Genomic DNA, 24,275 nt, shown 5'->3' on the forward strand with positions numbered 1-24,275 from the left:
AAGTCAGAAGTCTGAAATGAGTCTCACTGCCAAGAACCAAGGTGTTGGCGAGCTGTATTCCTTCTGAAGGTCCCCGGGGAGAATCCGATTCCTTGCCTTGTCCAGATTCTAGAGGCTGCCCACATTCCTTGGCTCCTGGTCCCCTTCAACCTTCAAAGCCAGCAGTGGCCAGTGGCGTCTCTCTTGCTGCATCCCGCTGGCCTCTGCTTTTGTGGTCAAAGTTCCTTCTCCGGCTGTTCTCCTGCTTCTCCCCTTCACTTCCAAGGATCCTTGTCATTATATTGAGCCCATCCAGATAGTCAGGCTCAGGTCAACTCCTCCATCTCAATGTCAGCTGATCAGCAACCATAATTCTATCTGCAGCTTTAATTACCCCTTGCCGTCTTGCCATGTAACATAACATATTCACAGATTCCAGAGATTAAGATGCAGACATCTGTGGGGGGCTGGTGGTGTTATTAATCTGTACTTGTGAAGTGGTCTGTCCTAACTCTACTAGTTATAGGGACCCTGAAACTTTGGGCATATACGTCTTTTGCTATTCAAACCTGGTAAGTAAGAGAGCAAGAATCTGGGGCCTTTCCTTGGGCAACTTCCCATTTGATGATTATGTGGGTGCAATTCAGGGAAAATTAAAAGGGTTGGTGTTCAATAATAAAAATGAGTCATGAAATGGCAGACATACTCTTAGCTTTCTGGAATGATTTGATTTTTTGACATATTAAGCATTCAGATAATTTATATCCATAGAACAAACATTGAGTAGAAACTACTAAATAAAAGCAGGCAATAACACTGAGGATACTCACCAGGGACCTGTGGCCAATGACTTGGTCAATCTGAAGGAGCACCTCATTAGTACTACGTGCAGAGATGACATCACAAGCAAGTCTTAGGACTTAAAAAATATTCCGCCAGTCTTCTCTTCCAGAAGGTTCTTGTTGACAAGTGAGGTTCTGTGTTCTGGGTCAAAGTCTGTTCCTGTTAGATATAAATATATCACTTAAAACACAGTATGCATTATAATGTTGAAAATAATTACTTTCATTTTTTGTAGTTATGGAATTATTTTCTAAAGGGTAACTTCAATAAATTTTAGATATAACAATCTTTCCTTAGTGATAGTGAAACAGAATAAATATCAGTTTTTATCTTCAGAAATAAAAAATCTTCAAACCCTTTCTACATCATAAATATATTTTTGATAAATGGAAAAATTATGTGTATATATTATATTTTTAAAATACATATTTTAAATATAAAATATATTTTATATGCGTATAAATAATTGTTTCATTTTGCTATGTGGAATTTTCTTCTGTTTAATTATTTCCCTTGAACATCCAAGTTAACATTCACTCAAATGTTTCTTTTACTTTATGAAACTAGAAAAAGAAACTTCTAGTATACAAATATACATTTTTATATATTTGTACACATACAGCAAATACATATAGAAGTATTTTTATGTAAAATGATACAGCTGCTGTGAAAAATATTTTGGCAGTTCCTCAAAAAGTTAAACATAGAGTTACTATATGATCTAGCAATTTTACTCCTGGGTATATGCCCAAAATAATTGAAAACACATGTTCACATATAAACTTGTATATGAATATTCATGGAAGCATTATTCATAACAGCCAGAAGGTGAACACAACCCACATGTCCATCAATGGGTGATGAATAAGAAAAATGTGGTACATCCATACAATGGAGTATTATTCAGCCATAAAAAGGAATGAAGTACTGATATGTGCTACAGCATGAATGAATCTCGAAAACATTATGCCAAGTGAAGGAAGCCACATATTTTATGATTCCATGTGTATAAAAAGTCCAGAGCAGGAAATCCACACACATAGAAAATTGATTGATGGTTGTCAGAGTTTGAGAGAGGAAAGAATTGGGAGGTAAAGAGTTTCTTTTTGGGATGATGTAATTGCAGTGGTTATGACTGTACAACATTTTGAATATACTAAAAACCACTGAATTATAAACTTCAGAAAAGTTAAAATGGTGAATTTTATCTTGTGAATTATATTTCTATTGAGATAAAATTTAATTTTATCAATATAAAATAGAAAACTATTTTTAAACTTGACTCAAAGAACTCTTCACTTTGATAAAAGATATATTTGGCTCAAATAATTGAAATGTACCATTTAAAAAACTTTGGTTTCTTTAAAAGATCTGTCTCTATGAAAATTAGGTAGAGAAAAGGAAACCAGGAGTGTTCAATGTTACCAACCTTTTTTTTTTTTTTTCCCTGAGATGGGGTTTTGCTCTTATTGCCCAGGCTGGAGTGCAATGGCGCGATCTCGGCTCACTGCCGCCTCTGCCTCTCAGGTTCAAGCGATTCTCCTGCCTCAGCCTCCCGAGTAGCTGGTGTGCCACCACACCCAGCTAATTTTTTTTCTTTTTTTTTTTTTTTTTTGTAGAGACGGGGTTAAGCCATGTTGGCCAGTCTGGTCTCGAACTCCTGACCTCAGGTGATCTGCCTGCCTCAGCCTCCCAAAGTGCTGAGATTACAGGCGTGAGCCACCGCACCTGGCCATTACCAACTATTTTTAAATTTCTAGGTAAAATCTGAGTAAATTAATTCAATGCTATATGTATGGAAGACTTGTTTCCCAAGTAAGTGGTAGAACAACATTCTACAATAAAGTTTCGATATCAAGCAGAAACCAATTCACTTTGAATACCCAGATCTTTTCCTATCCCTAAATCCATAATTTTAAATTTGTTTTAGTTATATACTCAGGGGTGCCCAAGGGAGATAATTCAGTCATAGGTTCCTAGTTTCTGTTTCTGGTTGGGCCAGTAAACCCCCTTCCTCATCTCTCTTTTCTGCTTATCACTAGAGACAGAAACTAAAAACCATGGTTTCAGGCTGCTAAAAGCCTAAAACAAAACAAAAGAGAACAACAACAAAATAAGGCAGGTTGGACAAGCTTGTCTAAAGCACATCTCAATAAAACAAATTATTGTTCTGGAAGGAAAATACAAATTGTTTGAATTACTCACATTGCATATGATATTTTTTAACAAATAGGAAACACAGTCAAAAAGAAAAGAAAAACCAGAGATAATTACATTTTAATCCCAAAATATATGATACAAATAAAATTCACATGTATTGTGATAAAGGTTGTACAGAGGAGAATTTTGTTAAAATAGAGTGTTGTTGTGGTCATGTTCCAGAGGAGGAAGGCCTGTTTATGGTTCTAACACCTGGGAGTTTCTCAGTACATTTTCATCGGATGGATGGATGGATGGATGGACGGACAGACAGACAGATAGACCGACAGATGGATGGGCCAATTTGCAGAAACATAACTGGTGTCTCACTAGCCAAAACAATGAAAGGACACTGGGAGTAGTCAATGCATTCTCATCACATGCCCTTGGTTACCATATAAACTCTATAATAGTGATTTTGTCTTTTTTTATGCACAGCTGTATCCCCAGTGCCATCATAGTGCCTGGAATGTATTAAGTTCTCAATATATATTGGTTGGGTAAATGAGCATATAGAAGAGACTTTGGGACCTTTTGAATGTAAATCAAGTATATTTAATAGGGAATAAGAAAGGAGGCTAACTTTGACTATAAGTGAGGGCGTGGAAGAAGGAAGAGTGAGAGAGGGATAACTGGCCTTGGGAAAACTGGAGAGAAACCGACACTTTGATCACATGTAGGATATCAAGTCACTTAATTCTCACCATGACTTAGTAAGGAAATTATTATTTTCATTGTGCAGGAAAAAAAAAAAGGGAATCAGTTTAAGTAATTGTGCAAAGTCACAAGGCTAGTAAGTGGCAGAACCAGATTTGTTGACTCCAGTATGTGTCACTTCTCCCTAGTGACACTCCAGCTTAGCTACCTTTGGACTTCTCTGCTCTTTTACTAAGAATTCTCTTACTATAAGAATTATCTTATAATAAAAAATTTTAAACTATACACTTTTGTATTAGTCCATTCTCAGGCTGCTATGAAGAAATACCTGAGACTGGGTAATTTATAAAGAAAAGCAGAGATTAATTGACTCGCATTTCCGCATGGTTGGGGAGGCCTCAGGAAACTTACAATCATAGCAGAAGGCACCTCTTCACAGGGCAGCAGGAGACAGAATGAGTACTGAGCAAAGGGGGAAGCCCCTTATATAACCATCAAATCTCCTGAGAACTCACTCACTGTCAGAAACGGCATAGGGGAAACCATGCCCATGATTCAATTATCTTCACGTGGTCCTTCCCTTGACACATGGGGATTATTACAATTTAAGGTGAGACTTGGGTGGTGACACAGAGCCAAACCATATCAGCCCTCCTTTTTAAAAAAAAAAAAAAAAAAGTCTTAAAACTTTCATCTTCTCTTTTAATAGCTACAAAGAATATAATTCCTGGAGTATAATAAATGATGACCTTTAAAATATATCTACTACAGCATTATTTTAGATGCATCCAATAAATCAAAATGTCACAGCAGTCTGATTTTTACCACCATCAGCTTAAAATATAGGCACACAAGCTCTTTAACAGGAATTTTACATTGCTATTTTTTAAATTCATATTTCCATTCCATTCCCCCACATATATCCTAATGCAACGTATTTCCATACTTGAAAATAATATATTGATCACCCTGTTATGTTTCTCTGCAACCAAATACTTATGATTATAATCTCTAATTCTTAACATTTTTCCAAAATTCATTATAATTATTAGTAGTATATAATTCATCAAAAACACAAATTTTAATCTTGATAAACAATTATCAAATACCAAAAGTAAAATTTTGTGGGAAATGTAGTTGTTAGTTAATGAATTGGGCCTTTCTATTTCTTATTAGCTTATTTAGCTCAAGATCAGTGATCCTTTCTACTGAAATGAGACAGGTTTACCAACAATCCTATTTCCATTTTAGTTTCCAAAACCGTAAGTTCTAATAAAATGTATTCAACATAAACAAGAAGTTGTGAATGAAAAAAATGTGCTATGCAAATGTCACTCAATTCTTTTAACTTCTCTTGAGTAGTAAACTGCTATGGTCTGAATGTTTGTGTCCCACACCCCCAATTTGTATGTTGCAACTTAACTCCCAATGTGTTGGTATTAAGAGGTGAGGCATCTGGGATGCTATTAGGTCATGAGGATTGAGCCCTCCAGAATGAGGTGAGTGCCCTTACAGAAGACACTTGAGAGAGCTTGTTTGCCCCTTCCTTCCACCATGTGAGGATGCAGCAAGAAGGCACCACCTGTAAAGCAGAAAGCAGCCTGCACCAGACACTGAACCTGCTGGTGCCTTGGCATTGCACTTGCCAGCCTCCAGCACTGTGAGCAATAAACCTGTTGTTCATAAATCACCCAGTCTTAGGTATTTCATTGTAGCAGCCTGAATGAACTAACATATATACCAAGAGCAAGATACTAATTTATCATCTAGAATTAATTTGAATGATTTCCAGGCTGACAAGTCCTCCCTCCATTATGATGAAAGCACCCTGACCAGGAGGTATGGAGCTGGTAGGTTCCTGTTCTTGACACCAGCAAATGCGCTGCCCCTCATTCAGCACCCAGACAGTTCTTACACCCTGGGACAAAGCAGGGTAGTAATATTTGGGGAAAATGGTGGTCGAGGGGTTGCCTTTCTTTTGAAAAGCAGGGCAACTGTGAAAGAGGAAGTGAAAACTTTGACGAAACACCCATTTTCAGAGAGAGCAATTCTACAAAAGTGTATACATGACAGTTGAGAATCTGGAAATGGAATCCTTTAGTGAATGTTCCAAGTAGGTTGCATAACTCCTGAGAATCGTTTTGTCTCCCAAGGGTCCATGTACTTCAGTTTGAAGACCTCTGTCTTGAATGAGCTGCTAAAGGTTAAAAACTGCCCTTTTCACTGTTTCACCAGAAGCAGGCCTTAGAGGACCTAACAAGCCACAGAGGAGTTGCAGAGAGTTTTATGACTGTTCTCCTGCCTAAGATGCAACTGCTAGGCCACAGCTGAGCAGAGCCCCCATCTTGCTGTTGACCTGACACTGTAAACAGCAGTGTGCCTGGCGCTTTGCAGTTCACAAAGTGCAGCCACATGTTATCCACAACCATCTAAGAGGGTTTTCTTTGTTGCAACCATCTGTCTTAAGAGCACAAAATATTTTGTTTCAACCAAACTTTTGACTGCACCAAACAAAAATACCCCAACACTCAGCAGAGCATCCCATTCATCTACCTTCTCACGAATGAATAGGTGTCATCGTGTGGGAATAGACGAAGCAGTGGGTTTCTGATCGAGTCTATCACCAACACACAAAAAAAACATAACTTGTATTTACTCTGTTCTCACTCTGCTAATAAATACACACCCAAGACTGGGTAATTTGTAAAGGAAAGGGGTTAATTGACTCACAGTTCCACATGGCTGGGGAGGCCTCACAATTATGATGGAAGGTGAATGAGGAGCAAAGTCATATCTTACATGGTGGCAGGCAAGACAGAATGAGAGCCAAGAGAGAGGGGAAATCCCTTATAAAATCACCAGATCTCATGAGACTTATTCACCACTGCAAGAACAGTATGGGGGAAATCACCCCATTGATTCAATTATCTCCCACTGGGTCCCTCTCAGGAGACTTGGGAATTAGGGAAGCTACAATTCAAAATGAGGTTTGGGTGGAGACACAGCCAAACCATATCATAACTGCAACAAGCCAAAGTGTTAAAGCACTAACATTGCAGACAACGGTTTTAGAAGATTGCCTCTACAGGAAACTTCTGCAGAGGTCCTGTGCCTTTTAAAGGGCATGATTTTGCTAACTGTTATTCTCAAGGAGGGAGCATTCTCTACAGTTGTGTCAGAGCCCCACCTTCAGCTCGGCTATGTGGAGGAATGACCAGGTTTCCTATCATCTGATTTTGTTTCCCCAGCCACACGGAAAGGCTTGACGTAAGCCACTGACCCAAAGCAGCCCAACCCAGAGCTTGACTGAGTGACAGAGAACTGACTCTGGGATGAGGATGGTACAGACAGAATGTGGATTGCTCCTCTAGGAGAGCTGAAATTAGGAAACCGAGAGAAGCGAGAGAGAGAGAGAGAGAGAGAGAGAGAGAGAGAGAGAGAGAGATGCAGAAAAAAAGATGCATCAAGAGATACCCTGATGTAGAATTGGGCATCAGATGGCTGAGGCAGGCCAAAGTGAAGGGCAAAACTAAATACAGAGAAAACGAACACACTGAGTAAGCATGAAAACCTGTTTCAAAAAAGGAAAATGCAAAAAGGGAAGGACAGATGGTTCCATTAAAGGATAAACGATCAGCTTACTCCTGAGAGCTGCCTCATTCCTGACGTAAAGTCTTACGGTCAATTGACTTGAGCAAACTGACCTCTGCAGCCCAGTTGGACAGAAGGCACGGCCCCACCCTTCACAGCTGGGTCTAAGGCTCCCCCACCACAAGAAACAGCTCACTTCCTCCTCCTCCTCTCTTCCAAGAGGGAAATGGAATATAAGCACCCTGGGCCTTTGATATCCACCTTGCTCACCAACCCAAGTAAGATCCACAACCTCTTTCCCAGCAGCAGTAATTTCCAGCATGTATATTCAGCAAATGCCATTTTGTTATCCTCCTCTAACTCCGTGAGCTTTTTGTTTCCCCCCTTCACTCCCTTATGAAAATCCCTGGACTCCAATTCCCCTGGGACTCCTTATGCGTCTCTGCCCAATGCTTTCCAAATGACAGGTTTGGGAACAAGATCTGAGATCTTCCAAATCATTATCTCTACCACAGGGAATTTATTTTCTCAGCAACCCAATCTTGAAAACAAATACACCCTGCTGGGGTTCTCATCAAATGGGGGAGGAGAAATGTCCAAGATTGGGGGACCAGATAAACAGAACACTGAGCATTGGATGTTTCCAGTCACAGAAAGGTAACAGAAGCATAAAAACGTTTTCTCCTCCTCCAAAGTAACATTAAATCTTTGATTTCTGTTTAATGATAATTTTTTATTGGTTCAGTAAAATAATTTACTACTAACTTAATGACTGCACATACTTTCCTTTTTGGCCTTTTGACACTGAGCCATCTGAATACTCTCTTTCCAAAATAGTTTTTGTGATTGCTTGAACACCTGTTTCTATATACATTTCTCTTTCTAAAATAGAATTCTCAAATATTCAGGTTTTGTAGAGAAATAAGCAGAGGATCTCAGAGGTCATGAAAGTGTTCCCAGAAAAAGAATGGCATGTCCTATTCACCTCCACCCACCCGGACACCTCCTTTGGAAGGCTACATTTTTTTCTGTTCAGAGTCAACCTAACCATTTCCCAACATTCAAGCTGGTTACTTGGTTTTGCTCTTTCTAAAATCCCACTTTTTGGGATTGACCCTACCTTCAGACCTTCAAAGAATTTAGGTTGGTTTGAGTTCTTTAGCAAAAACAGTCACTCTCATCCCACATCCCAAGGTTTTCAAAGTGAGTCATGAGTCTGTGTGGTCCATGGACCACTGGAATGTGGATGGAGCTTCATGTTCTCTGAGAAGCAACAAGGAAAACTGGACAATTACTCAAGTAAATTCTTGAGAATGACTCGGAGTTCCAACTTGATCAGAATGTGCTGGACTATGGCCAAGCCCACCCCCACCTTTCCTTCCCTCCAGATTCAGCTGAACTGTTTGAGACTGCTGCAGAGTTCTCAGTTGACATTGGAGTTGAGTTTGCTAGTGCAATTGGACCAGATCTCAGTTCACCCACCATCTGGCAATATAGGCTTTTATTATCATTTTCCCCTGAGGTCTCCTCCCAATATCAACAGAAAATTTGACAGCAACCATAATAATGTCACTTCTCGGAACCACACGAAGGTGATACATGTTCCAAAAATATACAACTGACTTTCCAAATCAGAGGAGCCCTTTGCCTCCAAGTGAAGAATGACATCTTGATTCAGAGTATTGTCAAGTCTCTTGCCAAAACCACTAATCCCCCAAGTCTTGCTGTATGATTTTCCCCCTAAGTAGGACTGAGACTCTATCTGAATTCTCTGGACCTTTCAGACCTCCCGGAATTGCCTTGGGGGTGAACTCCAACAATAACACTCAACAATTCCACTGGGCAAGGCCCACTCCCAACTACAATGTGAGGCTAGCATTTGCCTTCGATGACTTCTCACCTCTGCTGCCACTTCCCCTCCACGGAAACCATCTGCCTCCCTCCATTGCTATCTGTGCACTCATGGTTAGTGAATAAAAGTATAGCTTTGAAGTTAAGATTTGTGTTCAGATCTTGATGACTCCAATCATATAAGTAATTAATTATGCAACTAAAAATTACACTTTGCCATGTAATCCTTAGCAAGTTTGCAGCCCCTGTGAGCACTTGATTTCTCAGTGTGTAAAATTAATACCTAACGGACTTAAATGAGTAGGACTTGGTGCCTACTGCAATGCCTGGCATGTAGGAGCAGCTCAATAAATGTCTCTTTCCTTCCTTTCTAATCTGCCATGGAGGAAAAAAAAAAAAAAAAGGGCTCACAATATATTGGGAAAAAGCCATAAACATAAAAACCTGGCTGGGCGTGTTAGCTCACACCTGCAATCCCAGCACTTTGGGATGCCAAGGCGGATGGATCGCTTGAGGCCAGCAGTTCGAGACCAGCCTGGGCAACATGGTGAAACCACATCTCTACAAAAAATACAAAAAAAAAAAAAAAAAAATTAGCCAGCTGAGTTGCACATGCCTGTAGTCTCAGCTGCGTGGGAGGCTGAGGTGCGAGAATCACTTGAGCCCAGGAGGCAGAGGTTGCTGTGAGTGGAGATCGCACCCCTGCAGCCAACCTAGGTGACAGAGTGAAACCCTGTCTAAAAAATAAAAAAAGTAAAATAGTGAAAACCAGGGAACACCGGGCAGACCCCAGGAAGCAGGCAAGACTTGATTTAGGAAGGAAGGAAGATCTGGGGAAATGAAAAAGGAAAAAGGAACAAACTATGACAGTACCTTATAAAGTACCTTTTAAACATCAGGAGAGTAAAATCACAAGGGATAAATTTTTCAGTTAGTTAGAAGGAGATACACAGAAGGACAATTCTAGGTAGAATCACAGTTAGCATACATTCATTCTGAGAACAAAAGACTGGAAAAAGATATACCACACAAACAGTCAGCATAGGAAACCTATAATGGATATACTAACAGCACATAAAATAGACTTCAGGATAGGCAGTGACCCTTGATAATGATTTAAAATTAATATTGCAGGAAGCTATAAATAGTAATATATGTGCTTAACAACAGAACTTCAAATTAGATGAAGGAAAAACTGCAAAATTGAAGTAAAAAATAGATAAATCCTAAAATAGAGTTGGGAACTAATAATCTTCTCTTGGTTATTGATAGAACAAAGTACAATATCAGTTAAGACATAGAAGATCTGAATAACACTATCAACCATCTTTACTTAATTTAATACATACTAGCTCACTATACCAAGCGATCATAGTATATATTCTTTTCAAGTGGACATGGCATGTCCACCAAGATAGATTATATCCTGAATTGTAAAACAAGTTTCAACACATTGCAAAAGACTGAAATTTTACAGAGAATTACACTAGAATTCAATGGTAAACTATCTAGGAAAGTCCCAAATATTTGGAAATTAAACAGCACACTTCCAAATAACCCATGAGTCAAGGAAGAAATCAGAAAATATTTTGAGATGTATGATAATAGAAACACAATATATCAAAATTTACAGGATGCAACTCACCCAGTGCAGAAAAGGATCTTCTAGGTATAAAAGTTTCTATTAGAAAAGAAAAAAATCAAAAAATCAATTACCTAAGCTTCTTTCTTAGAAAACTAGGAAAAGAACAAAATAAACCTGAAGCAAAATGAAAGAAATAATAAATATTAAAGAGGAAATTAACAAAGGAGAAGGCATTCAAACAGTAGAGAAAAATCAATGAAACCCAACATTGGTAGTTTGGTTCTGTATACAATTGATAAGCCTGAAAACTTGGGAATGCTAAAAATAATAATATGACAGTATCAAATGACAAAGGGGATTAAAAAGATAATTGGAGAATCTTCTTATAATTATATGCCAATAAATTTAACAATGTAGAGGAAATAAATAATTTTGGGAAAGACATCAATTATCAAAACTGACACAAGAAACAATAGAAAATTTAAATGGCCTATAGCAATTAAATTTATAATTAATGAATTTTGTAAGTAAAAACCTTCCCCAAAGAAAACTTCAGGGCTAATTGGTTTTACTAGTGAATTCTATCAAACATTTAATGAAGAAATAATACCAGTTTTTTAATATACTCTTTCTGAATATAGAAAAAAAGAGAATGCTGGCCAACTTATTTTAGGAGGCTAGCATTATTTAGATACCAAAACTGACAAAGATATTATAGGAAAACTACAGATCAATATATCTTGTGAATATAAACACGACTCTCCTTAACATAATACTAACAAATAAAATCCACATATATGCAAATGCAAATGACCAAGAATAGCCTAAGTAATTTTTATAAAAAGCAACAAAGTTGAAGGACTTACACTAGTCTTGCTAAAAAACTACAGTTGTAAGAATGATGGTAAACAAATAGATATGTAGATAAATGGAATAAAAAGACTCACACATGATGATCAGTTGATTTTTTACAAAGGTGCCATGGCAATTTAGTGGGGGAAAATGTCTTTTCAACAACTGGTGTTACAACAACTAGATATTCACATGGAAAAAATAATTTAATGAATCCTTATTTCCTGCCATACCCAGAAATTAACTTGAAAGAGATCATTGAGGTAAAAGTAACAATACTACCAAAGAAGAAAACATAGGAGAAAATTTCTGCAACTTTGGCATAGGTATAGAGTTCTCAGGTAACAAGAAAAGCACAAATCACAAAAGAAAAAAATTATAAATTATATTCCATCAAAATAAAAATTTTGCTTCTTAAAAAATCACAAGAAAATGAAAAGATAATTCTCAGATTGGGAGAAAATACTCACAATGCTTGTATTTAATATTGATCTTGTATCCACAATATACAAATAACTCTTACAATTCAACAATAAGAAGATAAAAAGGCAAATTTTAAGCGGAAAAAAGATTTGAATAGGCACTTCACAAAAGAAGCTATATGAATGTTCAATAAGTACATTAAAAGATGTTCAACATCATTAGTTATTGGAGAAATACAAACCACTCTGGGATACCTCTGTATGAACATTAGGATGGCTAAAATTTAAAAATTAACAGCAAAATAAATATATGGAGCAACTGGAACTCCTATGCATTGTATTGTACCTTGCACTGAGAAGGTAGAATAAAACCACTTTGGAAAACCATTTCTTTTATAATTAAATGTACATCTACCATATGACCCAGACCTTTCATTCCTAAATATTTACTTGAGATAAGTGAAAATGCATACCTACAAAAAGGCTTGTAGAAAAATATTCATAGTAGCTTGATTTGTAGTAGCCCTATACTAGAAACAATACAAATGCCCAAAAATAGGTAAATGGATTTTTTTTCCAAGTGTAATCTCCATACAATGGGATACTACTCAGCAATAGAAAAGAACAAACTCCTAATCCACACAACATGGATGAATCTGAATATTGCTATATAGAGTCAGAGAAGCCAGATACAAGACAGTACACATGGTGTAATTCCATCAACACAAAATTCTAGAAAATGCCACCTAAAATGAAGTCTACAGTGACAGAAAGCAGATCAGTACTGGTCTGAGGATGAGGTGTGTAAAGAGGGATGGATAGCAAAGAGGCAGAAAGAAACTTCTGGGAGTGACAGAAAAATACTACAGCTTGATGGGCGGTGGTGGTTTCACAGGGTGAATGCATCAGCAAAACTTCCTTAATTCCATGCTTTAAGTGGATGCGATTTATTGAATATAGATTATACCTCAAGAAATGTACTTTTTAAATTCCCTAATGATATGGTTTGACTTTGTGTCCCCACCTAAATCTCATCTTGAATTGTAATCCCATAATCCCCATGTGTCATGGGAGGGACCCAGCGGGAGGTAATTGAATCATGGGGGTGGTTTCCTCCATGCTGTTCTCATGATACTGAATAAGTTCTCATGAGATCTGATGGTTTTAAAAGGGGCTTCCCTCTTCGCTCGGCACTCATTCTCTCTCCTGCTGCCCTGTGAAGAGGTGCCTTCCACCATGATTGTAAGTTTCCTGAGGCCTCGCCAGCCATGCAGAATTGTGAGTCAATTAAGCCTCTTTTCTTTATAAATTACCCAGTCTCAGGTAATTCTTCATAGCAATGTGAGAACAGACTAATACACTTAACAAATAATCTCTGTACCTGCCCTCAAAAGCTTTGTAATGCAGAACAATAAATCACCACACACTATTTCTGTGCTATATAATAAAGTTCTGGACAAAGGTGTTCACGGGAACCACGCTCTTTAATCCTTGACCTAGGTCTTAAAGCACAGGTAGTTGTAGAACACAGACCAAGGAGGAGGTCCCTGCGAGCAGAGGGAATAGTAAGTACAAGGGTGTGAGGTAAGGAAGTATGTACAGTGAACCAGAGAAATCATAAAAAGCTGGGGATGACACAAGAGATAAAACAAAAAAGTTGACCTGAGACCACACTATTCTATTCCAAGAAATGTGAAATCAGTTGCGAAGGCAAAGGGGAACTTTTGGAAGCTTTTAAACAAACAAGTGGCACAATGTGTGTGATGGGTATTACTGACATTTGCCGCCTGTTTCCCTCTCTTTCCAGACATGTGGTAGACTTCATTTCTCTGCCCCTTACAGAATAAAGCATGATCACGTGATCCATTTGGTCAATGAAATGTGAGTAGAAGTAGCCTGTGTCACATCCAGGAGGAAGCTTGTAGGGTAGTTTTAGTTTAGCACATTCTCTTCCCCTTCTGAGGTGATTAGAGAAGATGATGTTGAGAGGGAATTTCCAGGAGGTCCCTGAGTGGCTGCAATAAACAGAGCACCCCCACCCCACTCCCACTTCCCCACGTCCTGCGATGAATATGTAGTATAAATGATGAGAAAACTTCCATAATGATGCCTCTGGATTGGGGGAATTGTTTGTAACTGTCCCTAAAGTCACCTGTCCTTGCTAGCATAATGTGCAATTTTAATTGGTAACTCTGATAATTACACAGATGAGTTCCAAAGTAGAAAGACTGCAGGACAGAAAACTAGCTAGATGGCTACCATAATCCACAGATGATAGTGCAAGGCAGGAGCCATGAACTTAGAGAAGTAGAGAAGGAGTTCAGAGATGCAATGGCAAGAACTGACATGAGTTGGTAATCACTCAGATTCTAAAAGCACCTAAGAGCCTAATTGTTTCAGAGGTGTTGAAAAGAGAAAGTTCTTGAAAGAAAAAGGATAGCTAAGAGGGGAGATGAAGTAAAACAAGATTAACAAAGCAGCTGTCGGCAGCATAAGAGGTGTATCTTGTATCTCATCAAAAGCAGAGGCACGCCCCTCTACAATGAAGGCTAGAGGTAGATCATGAACTTAGGAAGAAAACAGGCTAAGTGTGAATGCTGGGTGAATTTGACAAGCCATTCAACTTCATTTGTGCATTCATTAATTCATTCAGCAAACAGTAAAAGCCTCACTCATTCATCAACATCAGTAAAGAATACAAAAATGGCCCCTGTCCTAATGGGGCTTACATTGAAATGAAGTGAAGCAGACACAACTATTTAAACATTGCACAGAAAACGGACATGATACTGTGATTACAAATTATACAAGACTTGTCAAAGACAATAACCACTCATTTTGTTTAAAACCCCTACATGGCATCAAAGTAAAAAATAGAGACCTCTATGTCCTTTGAATGTACAAAAAGAACCATCCTCCTTTCCTCTTATTGTTTTACATTTAAAGAACCAACTGAAAAATCAACTCTCCTGACCCAGAGACAACTGTTTAACAATCAGGACTTCCAGTTAATTAACACCACCTGGTGAGCCAGTCAAACATTGTTCTAAAGGTAGCAGGTGGGGAATGAGTGGCTAATATAGCTTTTAGAGAAGCAGCTTCTCAGTATTTCAAGTACCAGGTGCATATGAATTGCCTGCAGATCTTGGTGAATGTGGGATCTGATTCAGTGGATCCAGAGTGAGACCTGAGACTCTACATTTCCAATAAGCTCCCAGGGATGCCAAGGCAAGGTTCTAGAGGCCTTGGAGGTGTATTAACCTCAAGGGAGTTCATGGGCTATGCTTGCCTCCAGCTGTTTTAGTACTGAGCTCAGAAGAGCATCTCTACCACATGCCACCATTCTCATCAGGGTCACCTATTTTCCTTTGTACAAAAAAAAAAAAAAATCAAATTTCACTATGTGACTATTGTGTGAAGATCCTGCACAAAGGGTTTTTGCTAGCTTATTAGACTCCAACAACTCCTTGAGGTAGGTACGGTGAGTATGTCTATTTTATAGAAGGGAAGACTCCAGCCCAGAGAGGTTAGATCACACTAGTAAGTATGGAGAAGACTCAGAACTCCAGAGTCTACTCCAGAGGTCAAGCTCTCCAGCATTGCCTCTTTCTTGCTGTATATACATCACAAGTTTCTTTCCGGCTCTGTATCTGCATCAGAAATGACTTGCAGTTGACTGCTACCTCCTGTTCCAAAGTTGATAAAACCAAGTCTAGTCCTCCAACAAAATGACCTGGTTTCAGGAAAAGGCAATTAAAATTCAAATTGAGGAATCTTCTGGAATTTGGCAAAGAGAAGAAGCATTTAACATTAGCATTGAGACATTTTTGTTTGTACTTTTTAAAATAAATATTGTCAGTTTGTGAAAGATAATCATGTGACTCTCAGAACTCTTGGACATTGTCACTTCATCAACAGAACACCTGCTGTTTCATTCCACAAGAGTGGCAGAAGTTTCCAGAATAACCTTCCCTACCAATGGAAAGAAGCTACTGCATACCACACTGCAACATCTGCGATATGGTCATACATTCCGCAGTGTTCCCAAGTTGTAATGAAGAGTTTAATATATGTGCTTTTTATTATTCTATTAAGAATATGTCCTAATTCAACATGTGCGTGAAAACAGGAACTCTCAAACTTGATTGTGCATAGCAATGTACAGGAAATTTTAAAACAGCTAGAGAGTCTGCTAAAATTGGCTTGGAATGGTCTGGGTATCAACATTTTTTGATCCTCCCAAAGATTCTAATGCTCAACCATAGTTGAGAATCACTGGCATAAAAGACAGAAAGAAGACAGTAAGATTCACGCTATAGTCAAAATAAAAGGAACGGGAGGAGTGTCTTCATTCACTGTTAAGGTTTTGCCTACTTGCATGGCTACAAAGGTCTAAGACACCAATAGACCCCAAGTTTAACTGCAAGAAAGCGGTTCCCTACAATCAGTGACCAAGTGCATAGATCATACTTGCTGTCTGAAACCAACTGCAGCAAATATCAGCAACACTGTTCCAAAGCAAAGATTCTTAACCTGAGGATGGAATTCAGGTGATCTGTATAGGAAACTTACATAGGAAAATAAGTTGCACCTTTATTTTTAGTAACATGTCACAGAAGTTCAACATGTCCTCCCTTATGATCATAGGCAACAGACCACAGTAGTATTGGCGGTTCTTGATAGTTTGCACCTACTGTTATTTTCATGTCACATTTCAGTTTGGGCTATTATCTCAAAATACCATTTGTGGTCATCACTACTTTGATATTACAGTTGCTTAATTGGCCTGCTGTTAAATCTAGCTATTTAATGCAATAATGATGATGCACCTATGTTAGTTACTATATCACGACTTGAGGGCTTCCATAATTGCATTCCAATAAAACTGATTCTGATTTAATTGTATTTTATGCATTTCACAGCATTCTTCAGAGAAGGAGTCTAATTTCTTTACCAGAGCCAGTGTGGTCCCTAGCACAGGAAACGGCGAGAGCCTGCTGGAGGACGGTGCCCTGGCACATTTGCATCCCAGGCCACCCCCAGGAAGAGCGCACCCTGACCAGAGCTGGGTCTTGTTTTGCCCTGCATTTCCGCAGATAAGATTTGGCCTGAAAAGCAGTTCAACTCAGCGGAGAATAAGATGGGCTTTCTCTTTCTCCTCAGCTGCCTCTTTCTCTTGGCATTTTGGAGTGCCCCGACTGCCAGGCCGGTAACTCGAGCCTCCAAATTAATCAAAACACACAGCACCCAGTTTAAAGCCCAGGCAGACAAGCCCAGGAGCCAGACGAGCTCTCCTCTGGTGACCCCCGGGCCACAACTCCCCAGCCGGGCCCGCCACCACCCCTTGAATGCCACACTCCCTCCACTGCCCCTCCCAGGCAGGTGCAGGGGCCCCGGGACAGCGGTTGCCCCAACTATGGGAGCCTTACCTGTGGGGACGCCCGCAGCGCCGGGAGCTGCCGCCTTGCCCGCCCACGGGACGCGCACCTCCAGCCCCAATCCACCCGCGCCCCGCTGCCTCTTCGCGGCACTCTCGCAGCCAAGCCCGGCGGCTGCAAGTTGGAGGCGGGCAGGAGGCGGGGAACGCAGACCGCCGCGGGCGCGGGGAGCAAGCAGGGCCTCCTGAGTGCAGACGCCCGGCGCGCCTCCCGCTTAATCTGGGCAGGGCCGCTGGCCACTCCCTCCACCCTGCGCAGCCACCGCCCCACCGCACACCCCCAAACTCCCCACCTCGGACCCGCACCCCACTTCCCCGCCTGGGCCCCCGGACTTTGGGAGCATCACCTCCTTAACCCCTTACCCTGGATCCGCGCCCACCTGCCCCGCAGGCACCCAGCCCTTTCTCGCCTCCTGGGCACGATGCCCGGGTGGAAGGGACACTGCCTGGTAAGTTGGGAGGGAGGGGGGTACGAGGGCGGGACCTGAGCCACGTCTTCCCTCCCTTGGAGCCACAACCAAAAAGCCTGGGTGGGGAGGGACGAACCGTGCGACCGAGCCCTACAAAACCCGCCCCGGCCGAGTGGCGAGGCGAGCTTTCCAGCCGGGCTCCCCGAGCCGCGCTGCGCAGGAGACGCGGTGGCCTAAGAGCCTGCGAGTCCCCGGACTCGCCCGGGCTCTGAGCGCGCGCCCACCATGAGCCCCCGGACGGCGCCCAGATCGCAGGTGCTCCTGCTGCAGCTCCTGCTGGTGCTCCTGGCGGCGGCGCCCACGGCCAGCAAGGTGAGTGGGGGCTGCGCGACCCCCACCCCGCGTCCGGGGGGCACGCTGGCCCCACCCGCAGCGGCGCCGTAGTGTAGCGGCTGCCCGACTAGTGGCGGGGCTGCGGGCTTCACGCAGGTCCCGGGACAGGCAGCGTGCGGAAGGGAGCAAGCGAGCGGGGATGCCCCAGAACAGGTGGAATGCGCGGAGCTGGGGGAAGAGGCGAGGAGGGGGTTTGTCCAGAGCCTAGGAGTCAGAGACGGCGGGGACAGGCCTCCAGAGGTCAGTAAATTAAAAAATAGACGCATAGGTAATCGCCAGGGATGATACGTGAGAACACCGGATGTGGAGATGCACGGTGTCACGCTGGTGAATCAAATCAAGCAGGTTGGCCGAGCGCACAGAGGGCTGGCAGGAGACACCTGCAGGGAGTTCCAGCCGCCTCTTCCTAGCCGGGACCTCGCACTAAACCCTGACCTCTCCGGGGCTCAGTTTCTTCCTTGCAAAACTTGCCCTCCAGTTTTCCTTTGCTATTGTTGGGAAAAGCAAACGTTATCACTGAAAAATTAAGAGCACCTTAGAAATCGAACTCAGGTTAGAATCAATTAAGCAATCTGTTACTTTGATTTTTGACTTGGAATTTGAGTGAAACCAGATTTATTTAAATCCGCCCCATATTACTTATTCTTTGCCATTAAAGAGAAATTGATTGTCCTCAAAACGATTGTGCCTCCTAGAGCAGATCGTTGATTTTACCTTGTGAAAGTAAACTTTACTTGATTAGAAAGGAAGAAAAACTAATTATTCACTGACAATGTGATTAGTTACTTAAAAAAACTAAGAGTATCTACAAACTATTAGAAATAATAAGAAAATTCAATAAGATTGCTTAATCCACATCAAAAATTAAAAAAAATCAGTAGCATTTCTGTGCACCATCCATGTGTGCACTTGATTTTACCTTATGAAAGTAAACTTTAACTTTTCAGATGCTTTGTGTTATTTTTACACTTTAAAAAGTTGATTTGGGTGATAACGTGGCATAGGAAATTTCATTTCCAAGGATGAGCAGATGTTTTTACAAATGTTATCATTGAGATTATGATTGGAAATTAACGGTCACCGAAATATTTATATATGTTACATGCAAAGAATTTTAGAACCTATGGTCACCTATAATCCAAGTTTTTCCTATTTAAATTAAATGAAGACATTGCAGACAATACAGGTGAAACTAAAGCCCTCTCTGACACCCTGTGTCTCTCCCCATTTCCCTGTCTTCCAAGAGGTATCGACTTTCACCACTTTCATGTTGTTTTCCAAACACTTTCCATGCATTTACACACACATCTATGAACCCACAAACTATGTATGTTTTGCTGGCTTTTTAACATAAATGATACCGTGCTGTATTCCTTTGCAACCTGTAGACCAGTCCATGTCAGTATTTAAGATCTTCTGTTTTTCTTTTTCTTTGTTGCATAGTTTTTCACAATATGCCAAAGTTAATTGAACCATTTCCCTATCATTTTGCATTTAGGTTATTCACTATTTCAAATTCTAAAGGACATTTGTGATCCATGTCATCTCTTTATGTAGCTGGTTCTAACAAAAATGCACTTTGCATAGATTAGGAATTCCCAGCCCAGGTATTTAAATGCTGCTGGGCACGATAGATAAAACTCATGCAAGTCAGTGGGGATTATCTACCAGCTTGAACCAGGACAAACAAATCCAAAAAAGCAAAATCCTAAAGGAAATGTATGTTGTGGGGAAGCCTGGAGAAGAGATCCAGAGCAGGGTTTGCACATGTTTCTGAATTTAGAAGAAGAGGAATGAGATCAGGAAAGGGTGGAAGAATTGTACTTGTGTAAGGATCAGTCTGAAAAAGTAATGCTTGGGGACCATGCAAACTCTAATTATACCATTTTTCAATTCTGTTGTTATATTCCTTTATTATTTTTACATGTAAACTTTACTGCTTTGAGTTCGGCCACATCTTGGTGACTTCTTGCTGAAATTAATCCATTTGTATTGTTTTTCTCATCACTTGAAGCAAGTCTTTCATTAAAAAGTTTTCAGGATTATCATTTCCAGTGTACCTGCTGGATTAGAGAGAAAATATGCCAGTAAAATAATGAAATGTGCCTTCGTCTTGTAGAAAAAGGAATCACAGCATTCACTGATAATCGGGCAATGTGCACCAACATGGCTCCCTTCACAGAGAAACTCGGCTGTTGGGCAAGGCTGTTGACCACTCTGAGCCTCAGTTTTCTCATCTGTAAAATGAGAGAGTTGAAATCCCAGTGGGGCCAGCAGGTGAAGTAAGGAGCAAGGCAATGGGGTAAGAGACAATCTTCAGAGCCTAGTTGTTAGCATGCTAGAAGTCAAGCACAATTGTGCCAGAATCACTTAGAGAAGTTGGGAATCCAGTGTTTATTAGAAACTTCCCAAATTCTAAATATTAGCAATTAGCCAAAACTTTGCAAAAACATAGCATGGGCCAAACAATGTATAAGTGAGAGTTACATGTAACTTTTGAGCCATTATATTTTATTATTTTTGTTCTACTCTAGTTAAGGATGTGTTTTGCTCTAAATTTCTTCAGTTTTACTTTAGCGTTTCTCAAAACAGGGGAATAGCAATGGTGTTGACTCTACATGCTAAGTTTGTTTAGACGGGGTGGAACTGTCCACCCACACAATTTGTACTGATGTGCCCGGAATGAAATACCTCTGCTGCTTTGCACAGGCATCCAGTTCCAGGCTGGCTGCCCAGCGCATCCCCAGGTTTTATAGCTGTCAGGACCCAGCTCACCTACTTGAGACAGGGAGTCACCTTGTTGTTGTCTCAGGCAACAGACCTGGGAGTGGAGGTATAGAAAGCCCCGTCTTTGATTTCTGGATAAGGTGATGTTCGTACATTAAGATATCATGGTTTATCCTTCTTCTTGCCTTAGCATTCCAGACAGGGCAGCAATATGAGAAGCAAATATCAAAAGTTGAAAAACACCTGCATTTGGGGAGGACGCTTTCTCGCCGGACTTCATTTTCAAATTTAAGCACTTTCAGTTAAATTAGAAAACAAAAAGTAATGGAACAGACACCAATTTATCTATCCCTGAGATTAAGCAAGTATTAATATACTTTGACTTGTTTGTTCTCAGATTTCTACCTTTAAGAAAAAAAAATCTGAATACAGAAAGTCATACATACATGATTTACTCCCTCTTTTATCCCAAAAAGTTTATGTACGTAATTTCCCTGCACAGTTTTGTATTTGTGTGTGTGTGTGTTTTCCATAAAAAATAAATATTACTGTTTTGTGGTCTTTCAGATGTAATAAATAGTTTCACATTATACATATCTATTGGAGCTTATTTTTTATCATTCCATATTATGTTTTTGAATTTTATCCATGTTGGTACATATAGATACAATGTATTTGTAGTATTTAGTATCCAGCTATATAAAGTATGGTTTATTTTTCCATCTTCCTAAATATAGTAAGCTTGTCTTTATATTTTCATTTTATAAAGTTGCAAGGCATATTTTGGTATACGCACCATTGTGACAACTAGAATTTGAATTCCTAAGTGGTTCATAGAGAAAACAAATTTAAATATATTAGGAATTGACAAATTCATCTGCAAAAGGGTTGTGCCAACAATGTACCAGAGTGCCTGTTTCCCTATATCTTCAGCAAAGCTTGTTTCCCTGTATGTTCAGCAAAGCTTGTTTCCCTGTATGTTCAGCAAAGCTTGGTGTGCTTAGATGTTAATGGTGTGAAATGAGATCTTATTTTGACTAGTGAGTTTGTAAAGTTTTTTGTATTTTACTTGGCCATTTATATTTCCCTCAGTGTGAACTGCATAGTACAACTTTCTGCCTGTTTATCTATTGTGAACTTCGCCTTTTTGTTGCTAATTAATTAGAAGTTATTTATGTATTTGGATACAAAATTTTTGTCATTAAAGTGTATAGCAAATATTTTATTCCAATCTTTGGTTTATCTTTGAGTTAGTGCTTTCATGTATAATACTGTTTTCACCATAATCTCAAACTGATTTTTTTTTTTTGGCATTTTGTCTTTTGTACCTTGTCAAAATTTTTTTTTTCTTTTCCTAGGATTATAGGAATGTTCTCCTACATTTAAAAAAGTTTCATAGTTTAACTCTTTTCCAGTTAGATATCTTAATCCTGGAATTATTTTCTGCGTATGAGATCTACTTTTATCTTTTTCCATGTAGATGACAAATTGTCCCAGCATTTTAAATCAAATAGTATATGCTTTCCTTCAAAGTTTTGCAGTGTTATAGCTGCAAACATGTATACCATTTATATGTGGGTCTATCTGTAAACTCTCTATTCCATTGGTCCAATTTTTTTGGCCCTTCACCAATACCACACTGTTTTTGATCACTATGTTTACACTAAATCTATATCTGGTAGGACAAGTAGAAGATATAACCGCTATCCCTGTTATTATTATTCTTTAAATTTATGACAGATATTCTTTCCTCTTTGTTCTTCTGGCTGAGTTTTAGCATCTGCACATCAAAGATCCATGAAAGATTCCTGTGGGATGTTAATTGGTATTGCACTGAACATATAGGTAGGTTAACTGCTTGTTGTTGAAGTATAAACACATGGATGGTGCACAGAAATGCTACTGATTTTTTAAATTTTTGATGTTGGATCAAGCAATCTTATTGAATTTTCTTATTATTTCTAACAGTTTGTAGATACTCTTAGTTTTTTTATGTAACTAAACACATTGTCAGTGAATAATTAGTTTTTCTTCCTTTCTAATCTTTCTGCCTTTTTTCCCTTGTATTACTGTGCTGACCAGCTGTATTAATCTGTTTTCATGCTGCTGATAATGACATACCCGAGACTCGATAATTTATGAAGAAAAAGAGATTGAATGGACTCACAGTCCCACGTGGCTGGGAAGGTCTCACAATCATGGCAAAAGAACAAGGGACATCTTACATGGTGGCAGGCAAGAGGCAAAGAGAGCCAAGTGAAAGAGGAAACCCCTTATAAAAACATCAGATCTCGTGAGCCTTATTCACTACCACAAGAAACCGTCCCCATGATTCAACTGTCTCCCACCAAGTCCCTCCCACAACACATGGGAATTATGGGAGCTAAATTCAAGATGAGATTTGGGTGGGGACACAGCCAAGCCATATGACCAGCACTTCAGGGCAATGCTAAACAAAAGCAGTAATAGTATATATTTTTGTCTCATTACTGAAGTTAAAGGAAATATTTTTAATATTTTTATTAAGAATTTTTCTATAGAGTTTTAATAATTCTCATCAGTTTAGGGAGTTTCACTCCCTAATATTACTGTCATCATTCTACTTAATGACTGGATGTTAATGTTATCATTTATTTCATCTATATCTATTTTAAGAAAAATCATACTCTTCAGTCAGTCAAGGTAGCAAATTAATTTATTTTAAAAATATTTAACCATCCTTGTATTGCTGTGGGATAAAATCTAGTCAAAATGGCTCTTCTTAAATTGTATATTATTATTAAATATGGAACAAATATGGAACAGTGAATTCACAAATGTAGCATTTAATGGCTTATTAGTTGAATACCCACATAAAGACCATTCGGGTCAAGGAACAGCACACTGCTAGCACCCAGAAGTCATCCTTGCATCTGTCTCAGCCACAGTCCCCTTTCTTTTCCCTGAAACGAGAATCTGACTTCTAATAATCATTTCCTTGCTTTTTAAAATGCCTTTATCATCTAAATACTTATTCCAAGTGCTATATTTTGGTTCTGCCTGTTCTGAACTTTATATATGTAGATTCACACACTTTGAGAGAGCGAACGTAAATTCCTATGCCATGCTCAGGGTATAAATGTAGCTAACACAGGAGTGGGCGCCTGTGAGAGTCCACCTAAGACATGTACACTATGGCCATACGTTTATTGACACCTCTAAACAGGAAAGTTGAGATCTTAAATAACTGATGTGTATGACGGAGCAAAATCCACATGTGCGTTGTTTTCTGGAATGAAGCTGTTGGCATCTGTCTTAGTCAGCTTGGGCTGCCATCGCAAAATACCATA

General features: G+C 39.6%; 2 protein-coding genes across 4 annotated transcripts in view; one reads left to right on the forward strand and one right to left on the reverse strand.

Moving 5' to 3' along the window:
* COL4A4 (collagen type IV alpha 4 chain) overlaps positions 1-17,514 on the reverse strand; it is a 153,921-nt gene extending 136,407 nt beyond the window's left edge. Inside the window, exons 1-2 of the mRNA XM_038001450.2 lie at positions 17,409-17,514; positions 810-981 (exon numbers count right to left, since the gene is read on the reverse strand). Coding sequence (XP_037857378.2) covers positions 810-880 — 71 coding nt within the window. The 5' untranslated portion in view covers positions 881-981; positions 17,409-17,514. The remainder of the gene's footprint in view (positions 1-809; positions 982-17,408) is intronic.
* A 118-nt stretch (positions 17,515-17,632) lies between these two features.
* COL4A3 (collagen type IV alpha 3 chain) overlaps positions 17,633-24,275 on the forward strand; it is a 151,917-nt gene continuing 145,274 nt past the window's right edge. Inside the window, exons 1-2 of one of the 3 annotated variants that reach the window (XM_038001449.2) lie at positions 17,916-18,198; positions 18,316-18,459. In XM_038001449.2, the coding sequence (XP_037857377.2) occupies positions 18,112-18,198; positions 18,316-18,459 (231 nt within the window). In that variant the 5' untranslated portion in view covers positions 17,916-18,111. Of the gene's footprint in view, positions 17,866-17,915; positions 18,199-18,315; positions 18,460-24,275 lie in introns of those variants that run through there. The other 2 variants (XM_007966493.3, XM_007966491.3) reach the window with 2 other exon arrangements.

Source organism: Chlorocebus sabaeus, chromosome 10 (assembly GCF_047675955.1).
Source record: "Chlorocebus sabaeus isolate Y175 chromosome 10, mChlSab1.0.hap1, whole genome shotgun sequence".
Lineage (NCBI taxonomy): Eukaryota > Metazoa > Chordata > Mammalia > Primates > Cercopithecidae > Chlorocebus > Chlorocebus sabaeus.